The sequence below is a fragment of the Varanus komodoensis genome, unplaced genomic scaffold (assembly GCF_004798865.1).
Source record: "Varanus komodoensis strain SLA01 unplaced genomic scaffold, ASM479886v1 scaffold1, whole genome shotgun sequence".
Lineage (NCBI taxonomy): Eukaryota > Metazoa > Chordata > Lepidosauria > Squamata > Varanidae > Varanus > Varanus komodoensis.
In genome coordinates, this window is record NW_025335268.1 from 3660524 (window position 1) to 3670523 (window position 10000).

The 10000-nt window shown below is 37.5% G+C and overlaps 1 protein-coding gene across 1 annotated transcript in view; it reads left to right on the plus strand.

The window, feature by feature from the left end:
• Window positions 1-10000, plus strand: part of SPATA17 (spermatogenesis associated 17) — a 56995-nt gene that overhangs the window by 9147 nt on the left and 37848 nt on the right. The window contains exon 5 of the mRNA XM_044448147.1: window positions 4896-4999. Coding sequence (XP_044304082.1) covers window positions 4896-4999 — 104 coding nt within the window. The remainder of the gene's footprint in view (window positions 1-4895; window positions 5000-10000) is intronic.

Sequence of the window (10000 nt, forward strand, 5' to 3'; positions counted from 1 at the left end):
ACCAATTTAATCTATTTTAATTAGCACAGGGTGAGTTTATACAATATTCATCTGAGGAAAAATTGCCATACTTGGCACAATGCTTGGATTTTATATGAATATAAAATTAATGGTACTGTTCTAGCAAAAGAGTGAAGAATAGTGGAGTATATGAAATGGAAAGATTACATGCATATATCCAGTCTACCAAGGCCTTTGCTATGCAATCCCAGGCTTCTTTGCCACATCATACCCATGGGCTGAAAAGGCAGGAAAAAACTTGTGTGTGTATAGAAAAAACCTTGGCAAGCCAAATAAGATTCACAGGCTATAGCTGCCTTCTCTGTCCCTGGTTCTGTGTACAAATGCAACATATCTTCAACTTTAAAAGCAGTTTTTGAATTAGGTTCAGAGAGAAATGATAAATACTTGATTAGTCTAATAAATTTTGTATCTTATGTTTTTTACAGCTGCCTCTTAGTTATATCTTTCCTGCTTCTGTGAAAGTCTCACTTTTGGAACAAGAAGGAAATCATAGAGAAAGCAATTATTATAAAGCATAATTTCCCATGCCTCAGATTTACTTTTAGAATAGTGGGTTGTGATATATTAGCCTTTTTCATTTGGAAGATTTAAGAGTTGTTATGAGTTTTGAATAACAAAAATAACCCCATTTTAAATTTAAAAAAAAATGTGTGAACAGATGGTTTTTGATATATCAAGGTTTTGCCATTTGTTTTAGTGCTGAAAATAAACATTATTTATAAGACCACTTACATTTTGATGTTACTTAATGAGGAATATGCATCATTGATTTGACTAGCTTAAGAGGTCATTTAGAACTTGCCCGTTAACAAGCTGTAATCTGCTGAGCACACAATGACTTTGTTTAAAATTATCTGTTTGGTACTGATCAATGACAATAATTGTTTGGTACCAATCACCATTGAAACTTGCTAATTACTTTGAAGGGCATACATACTTACCTTTTTCAGGAGTGCAAATTTTCTACTTAAAATTATAAGGTATGCTAACAGATTATTATATTTGCTAACAAGTTCCGAAAAGACAGGTATGTATGCATGTGTACACGTTATTGGGAAACACTGGGAAAAATGATTAAGCATAGAGAGAGCCTAGAAAGATTAGAAGCCTTCAGTTCAGATTATAGATAGCTGAAACAGGATATATAAAACCATGACTGTAATTAGAAGAGGTTAGAGTGGAGAACATGTGCCCTGCATTGGATAACACTAACACTGGGAAACATGAAATTAGCAAATAAAGTTCATAAATGAGCAGTGAGTTACATACAGAACATGTATGCTGTTACCTCAATTTGAAATCTGCATAACTTTCATTAGACCAAAGGTAGCCCATCAGCCTTGTATGGCAACTAAGTAAAGCTTCTGTTAATGTCCATTTGCTACCTGTCTTGAATGAAAAGTATGAATACAGTCATGCTATGAACACATGGCTGATAGCCTTCATTCTGCTTAGTGAGCCACTCCTTGTGCAGGCTTGTTCTGTTCTAGGCTGAAGCCTAAAGTAGGAGACTTGTGAAGCTCAGCAAGGAGAAAAGGCAGCTCATTTTGGACCAGAATATATTCAGGCTAGATGTAGAGAAAGGAAACTAGGATGTTGATCTATATGGGTGTTGAAGCTAAACAAAATTTAAATAGTCCTGCTCATGGGTTTGGTGCTCCTAGCACGGCTGCATCTGAAGAATGGTTACAGCTTAAAGGTGACATGGTCTGTGTTTAAGGCACTGGCTCCAGTAGAGCTGGAGAGCTATTGTTGCTCTTCTTATACACCAAAGTTACTTTTATTCTGCAGAGGACAATTCTGAGGAGATGTCACGTCACAGGCACCTGGGCGACTCTTTCATGAAAATCACTGATGTGGTGGTGTTTCTTTGGACAATTTCTGGAGCTGATTTGTGCCCCCACTTATCCCTATTTTCTATATCCTCATTTCCCTTCTCAGATAATAGGGCTCTAATGTCTGGATCATAGTGTTGTTGTTGCTGTTATTTTGCATTTATACCTTTTTTCCTCTTGTGTGGAACCTAGGGCAGCTTACATAGTTCTACATTATCTTCACAATTACAACTGTGTGAAGTGGATTAGGCTGAGAGTTTTTGTCTGGCCCAAAGACTCAGTGAATTTCGTGGCTACATAGACTAGAATCCGTATCTCACAAGTCCCAGTCCAGCACTGTAACCTCTATGCCACACTGGCTAAGCAAGGACTAGAATTTGGATATCTGCCTAGGCCCAAGCCAACAGTCTAATAACTACTCCCATGTTGTTAGAACTTTTGTTTGCACACTATACAAGTTTTACCCTTATACATAGAATTTTATATGCCATTTTCTTAGCCTGCTATCCAGTTTGGGGAGAGGCTTATACCGTACTTCACAATTTGCTTCGGATTTAAATATGTTGAATCCCTGCTTTCTCTGCAAATGCTTTCTCCACACTATTGACCTCTCCTCCATATAATTTAAAAGGACCCATTCACTATATATACCTTCCTCAGAAACCATAGCTTATTTATTTCCATTGGAAAAACAATCAATTTAGCATTTTCTGTTTGTTCAATATCCTCCTATTTTCGCTGTTGTATTTGGCTGGAAATCACCAGGAGGGAGTTTGTCAAAAGTTTTTCAGAAACATAAATAGATTATATTCAATACAGGTAGAAATCCAGCCTTCTCTTAATCTACCTGTTCAGATACTGGGAACCAGCCATCTGCTCCCTATTTGGAAGAAAATGACCTTCCTATCTTCCCACCTTGACACACACACTGGGAAACACGATTTTGAAGATTTTTTTTATTTGATTGGTTCTTGTAGGGAGTTGGTTCTATTAATTCAAAATACTCATATTACAAGAGTGAAAGTAGGGGAACTCAGGAAGTCTTACATGTAAAATAGTATTTCCATCATTCAGATACATGATACTTTCTATTATTGTTCATTAGTCAGTAAAGTTTTGGTGATTTCTTCAAAATGCCAGCTCAGTTTTTTTAGCTCACATTTTCAGTTCATGATAACGCTTTGGCAACCTTGCAAATGTAGTTGATATTCCAGGGTTTTTAACACCTTACTGGCTTCTTCACTCTAAAAATACAGAACTGATCTATCAGTGATTTCAAGAAACTGAAATTCCTCTTCAGTACCTAGTAAATGCCAGAGTTCTTATTCAGGAAGCTTGATTGAGCAAAGCACTCCAGCTACATTCTGGTGATATGTATAGGCTAAGCACTCCACCATGCCCCCACACATCAAAAAGAGTCCCTAGCAGGAGCTAGTGGATAAATGCCTTTTATATGATGGGAAGATAAATCCTGATTTAAAATCAGCTTGACCGGGCCTCTTATTCCTTGCCCAATATCACCTAAACAATGGAATAAGATGATAGAAGCCATGTACCCTCCTGTGGAGGACCTGCCATTCTTCTGAAATTCAGTATGAGCTGCCATGCCATTTCCCTTCCATTTTGGCACCAATTACTGAATTTCTCAACAGTGAGGTTACTAGAAGTTAACAGAGCTTCCTGTTTTACAGAATTTGGGACCAAAATTAAGTGGTAGACCTGGTCATTTTCCTGCTTCCTGATTTGCCCTAACAATGTCTCTATCCCTTAACTGTGCTTAAGGTAGGAATAGGTGTGTTATTCTGGGGAGGTGCTGTACAGAGGGAGAGCTACATTCTAGTTTCTTGAGAAAGCTAATTTTAAGGCCCCCATATTTTTAGGCTTGGTTGAGAGAAGTTTGAGGTTCACAAAATGGCTGGCTTGAGGGGAGGCTGCCATTCATTAAATGGCTGCTATGGGGGTGTGGCCAGTCACAAAATACCCTTTTCCCAGAAGACAGACTGGTAGGACTAATAGAAAAGTGACTTGTTCATGAATGTACATACATAAAAGCAGTTGTATGAATCTAAATACAGATAGCACTGGAAGACAGCATTTTTGCAGTTAAAAAAAATAAGCGGGCAGGGAGCCTGGTTACACCAAGAGAGGTGTCTATAGGCATCAAGTTCGAGACCCTAGTATTATGATGTTATTAAAATTAATCTTAATGATGTTACACTTTTTTGTTAATAATGCTGGTATTGAATGCTTGAGCTCTGTAAGGAAATTAGAAAGGCTTAAGCACGCAGTGCTGGTCTTTTGTGCTCTGCTGTGTTCCATCTAGTAGGGAAGATTAGCTATCTGAGAAATAATAAAAGGAAGTTAAAGGCAAGCCAATAGCTTCTCTTCTGAATATCACTCAGCATTCTCTTCCGTAGCTTTTGCTCAACTTATTCAACCTTCCTTGCTTGTTGGGTGGACTTTCCCATGCACAGGGTTCTAAATTGATAGAGGTGGACAACTTTCTGTGGTAAGAGCATGCAAACCAGTTTTTAAAATAAAAATTGTAGTCAGATTTGAAATGTAGAGTAGTGGGAGATTCACTTACAGTATAGTACATCAAATAAATTTAACAAGATTAACTTTACTTTGACTTGATTATATTAATACATAAGATTAATCTTAATGCTACTTTTAACTGCTGGTAGGCTAGCTTGATTAGGTGGATGGATATAATTCTAAAAAGCCTTGGAACAACATTTAATATTACAATCTCTGTTCATTGCAAAATGTCTGCCAAAATCATTATCAGCTCATATTCACCTTAGCCTACTAGAAATAGCCTTTTGATTCCATTTATCAGTATAAATATGTTAATATATTACTTTTCCCCATGCCCGTATTAATGGGCAGGCAAATATGTATGCATGCATGCCTGATACTAAAGTACTATTATCCCATACAAAATAGGCCAAATATTTCATCTAAATGTTTGATAACATTTTTTCTATTGAAAGAAAGGTATTAAAACAAATATATGTGCTTTTTCTCCCCCAGATTCAAAAAAGATGGCGAGGCTATTACATCCGAAAATATATCCATAATTATTATGCACTGAAGAAGTACCTGGAAGCAATTGCTTTGAATAATGAGATGGTCAGGTAAAGATAAAAGTACTGAGTGGTTAAACTTTAAATTTCCTTTTTATTTCTAAATAGTTTATGGTGCTAATTAAATTATTTCTTCATGGAAAGAACTACCTCCATTATCCAATATATAAAGTAGTCTGCTTTTTTCCATCTACCCAAGCATGTGGTGGCAAATTATGATCTCGTTTATATCAGTATGCACACAGATATGATTCTATTGAACCTGCTGGAGTAAGTGCAGAACTGAAATATATACAATAATATGAAATTTATCTTCTTGCGTTTTCTCAGAAGAATATACTGTGGAATTCTATGTAACTCTGCAGAATAATGTAGTAGTACTATAGGCCACCACCATAGCCTGTTTGTGAGCTCTGATTCTGAAGAAAAGGTACTAAGCCCACTTCAGTGTTGCTAGGCCAGGATAATTTTTAGTACTGCCTCAACTGTACCTTTAATTGGGTCAAGCTAATGGGGATATATACGAGTATATTATTATTATTATTATTAATTTTATTTCTATATTATTATTACATTGTATTTAGAAGCTCTCTTGATGGTTTACAACAGCAAATGGAAGACAACACAAACAGATAACAATAAAAGCAACAGAGAAATCATAGTACAAAAATGTAAAATTTAAATTTAAAATCAAATGTTAAAAACTACAATTAACTTACAGAAATTAAATCATAAGATTTGTTAAGCAGCTGACATAATTCCTAAGTATAATAATAAAGCCAATTAATTGAACTCAATGGACAGTTTTAACTGAAAATACATTAAGAGTTGGCATCAAGCAGAAATCACTGGGAAGCTTGTTCCATACTTGGGGGTCTTCCACTGAGAATGCCTTTCTCTCTCTCAGAACTGACAGTCAGAGGCAGGGCCCACATCTTGATTATGGTGTCCAGGCAGACCGTAGTTGGGAGAGGCATTCTAGCAGGTATTATGGTCCCAAACTCTGTAAACCTCTTAGGTCAAAACCAGCACCTTGAATTGGACTTGGAATCCTATAGGCAGCCAGTGCAAGTGGGTAAGAACTGGTGTTCTTGTCCGTATTATAACTTTGACTGTAACATTAACTTTGCCACCACTGACTAACTTCATTTTGTTTCATCTCAGTTATTGCATTTCTATATCACCCAACAGCCAAAGCTCTGTAGGTGCTGACAAAGATGAAAAACTTAAAAATACATTATAAAAGCTGGTCTGGTCCAGTTTCGTTGGATGTGTTCCACTCATTGATTCCTGAAGATAGGGACAAGGTGCTTGGCCCAGTTTAGCCTACCACCTTCATGCTCTGCCCATCATGGTTAATTGGGAGAACTAAGGAACAGGTTCACCCCAGGGTCCAGGAGGCTGTAAATGCCTCTTTCAGAGAGGAAGGGTGCCAGCCTTTTTAAAGGAGGCTGTGATTTATTTATTTATTTAGAATTTTTGTATCCCGTCCCATCGCAAGAGCCTCAGGACGACTTACATACAATAAATAAAGAATAAATACAAATAGTGCAAACTAAAATCCAGATTCACCCTGGCTGTAAATTAAAAACCTATAGGTGATATTAAAAATTGTTAAAATATTGTTTAAATAAAAAGGTGTTAGCCTCGCGCCGAAAAACAAATAACGTGATCAAGAGTGATTAAGCCATTCTTGAAGAAGCCAAACTTGGACCCAGTGGATGTGAATAATTACAGACCTGTTACTAATATCCCCTTCCTGGGCAAGATGTTTGAGCAGCTGATGGTTGGACAGCTCCAAGCACTCTTGGGTAAATGTATTATCTGGAACCATTTCAGCTGGGTGACAGACCTGGTTTTGGAACAGAAACTGTTATGGTCACCCTGTTCTAAATCAGTGCTTGAACTCAGTAATGGACTGGATGCGGGGCAGTAATTTGAGATTCAGTCCAGACATAATAGTGGTGCTGCTGGTGAGTGGATTGTCTGTCTAGTTGGGAGATTTTCAATCTGTTCTGGATGGAGTTACACTCCATCTAAATGACAATGTTCATAGTTTAGTGGTACTCCTAGATCCAGAATTTTTATTGGAGTTACAAGCAGACTCTATGGCTAGCAGCATCTTTTATGTTCTTAGTCTGATTTACCAATTACATTCCTATCTGGATAGGGAGAACCTGTCCATCCAGTAACCTCTTGTCTAGACTATCATAATGTGCTCTCCATGGGGCTACCTTTGAAAACATGCCAGAAATCTCCCCCACCAAAAAAGTAAGAGGGATAGCAACCAGGAGATGGACCTTTTCAGTAGTGTCTCTGGAATATGCCACCCAGAGAGGTATGCCTGGCACCCTCCTTTCCTTCTTTTTGGCACCAAGCAAAACCCTTTTTATTTTCCAACTATTTTAATAGTTAGATTTTTAATGATGTTTTAAATATTGTTATTATCTGCTGCTGTGCTGGAGGGTTAACTTATTTGTTGTGTTGTTGTCCTGTTGTTTTATGATTTTATAGTTATTTAATGTGACTATTTATTGAATATGGGCAGTTCCAGCGTTACAACAAGTTCAATTCCTGTGAAAATGGAAATTTGTCTTAAGTCTAATTTATATGTAGATTGGATCATGTATAGTTCTCCCTCCACATTGTGGGGGTTAGCGGTGCAGGTCTCCTGTGAAAGTGCAAAAACTATGAATATCTCTAGCTTCCCCTGCCCAAACTTGCCAGTGCCTCCTCTTTGCAGCAAGAAACTGCTGTAGAGATTTCCCTCTCTGGATAGGTGGGGCAGGATGGCATCCTTTGGAGGCCTCCCTCTCTCTCCTTTTCCTCCTCTTTCTCTATGGTGATACTTTGAAGGACCTGCCTTTCTTCCCATTCACTCCTTTTGTATGGTAATGATGATTTTCCACTACAATTATTTAAAATTAATAGGCTTTTGGGCAGTTTGTTCCTAAGTAATGGTTGTTTGCAACTCGGATGTTACTAATTGTGAACTGCCCAGAGAGCCTGCAGGCTATGGAGTGGTGTATAAATGTAATAAATAAATAAATACCCATACATACAAACATGTAAACAAACATACACGGGAATGTGTAAAAAAATTACAACAAGAAAAATCCAGGACCTGAGTAAAACCTCACTGTATGTTACTAAATGCCGGAGAAAAATGAAGGTCTTGATCTGGTGCTGAAAAGATAGCAGTGCTGGTGCCAGGGAGGCTTCTTCAGGACAATCAGGCCACAACTGGGGGCAGCTACAAGAAGGCTACTACCTTCTGAGCCTCTCTTGGATAAGGCAACTGGAGAACGACCTTTGATTATGAACATAGTACACAGGTAGGTTCATGCTGGGTGAGGTGCTCCCATCACACATTCCAATCCTGAGCTGTATGAAGCATTATAGGTGAAAACCAACATACTGAATTAGGCTCCCAGGCAACCAGTGCAAACAAGCCAGAATTATGTTCAGACTTTCTTGTTGTTGTTATCAGTCAGCTGTCACATTTTGCATGAACTATATCTACCTGGATCTGCCTTCAAAAGCATGCCCAGGCAGAAAACATTATAGCTTGTTTTATTTTATTGTGTTTTATTGTCATTTGTTTATTGTGTTTAATTGATTATTTTTATTGCCATGATATGTTTTTATCTTACTATAATCCATTTAAAGATCCCTCAGGCCAATATAATGGAATATAAGTTGAATAAATGAACAAACTTGGAGGTTATCAGACCATAGACAGATTGACTCTATCCAAAGTTGGTAGAAGGCATTCTGAGCCACTGAAGCTACTGGAGCCTCAAGAGACAAAGATGGCTCATGGAGAGCCCCCAGACTATGAACCTGTTCTTTCAGGGAGAATGCAACCCCATACAGAACAGGTTGCGCACATTCTATCCAGTCAGAAGAACCACCCACTCACAACATCATTTTCTGGATGTTGCTTTTAGTTTGTTAGCCCTCATCTAGTCCATTGTCACAACCAGCACTGATTTAACATAACCTCACATGGTGAAAAATAGAGTTGCTTGTCATCAACATACTGATGACAGTGTCCTTCAAAACTCTGGATCATTTCACTTAGATGTTTAATAACATGGGGAACAAAAACTTCAGACTGAAGAATCCCCATGGCCAAGCATTATTGCCCAAACACAACCTTTTGCAGCTGACCATCCAAGTAGGAGCAAAACTGCTGCAATGCATTACCTCTTACTCCAAACTCAGACAATCACCACAGAAGAATACCGTAGTTGATAGTATGGAAAGCCTCTGCAGGATCAAGGATAATCAACAAGGCGACACTCCTGCTGTGCCTCATAGCTTATTATGCGGGATGACCAAAGCTGTTTCCATACCCAAACTCCAACTGAAATGGGTCCAGATAATTCAAGAGTGTCTGAAGCTGATTGGCAACCACTCACTCAAGGAAAGGAACAAAGGTCTTATCCTTTACTGTCCAGGTTGGCACCATCACAATGTTTTATTAAATGGTTTTAATATGGTTTTATTGATTATATATGTTTTCTGTAATCTGCCCAGAGTTCTGCCCATTCACTTTAGTCTATTAGAAATATGCAGTTTGCAGATGAAATATTGTTTTGTATACAAACCAAGACTAAATTCTTCATTAGGAATAGTAAATTTACTCTATAATAAGAGTAAATTCTTTAGTTTTAATTATTAATGCAAAGAATAAAAATAAACCTAGAAATACAGTGGTATTGAAAAAGTGTATCATGTCTATTAAACTAGCACATAAGATCAGCAAGCTACTATGTGTATTTATAACCGTTTTTGTCATTGTATTTATGTAACGCATATGTGAGATTATGTTTCATAGTGAGACCATGTCTTTTACAAAGATAAATTGGTTTGATTAATTTAAAGGCTGAGTATGCACTTGCTAGACACGTGCACTTGTAACCTATAGCCCCTTATGCAAAAATGCCGCAGGTTATGAACAAGAAAATGATATCACAAAATTAAAAACTATCCTCAGAGATACAGATTGGCAGCATTAATAAAACATTATAAAGCTGATAATAGGAA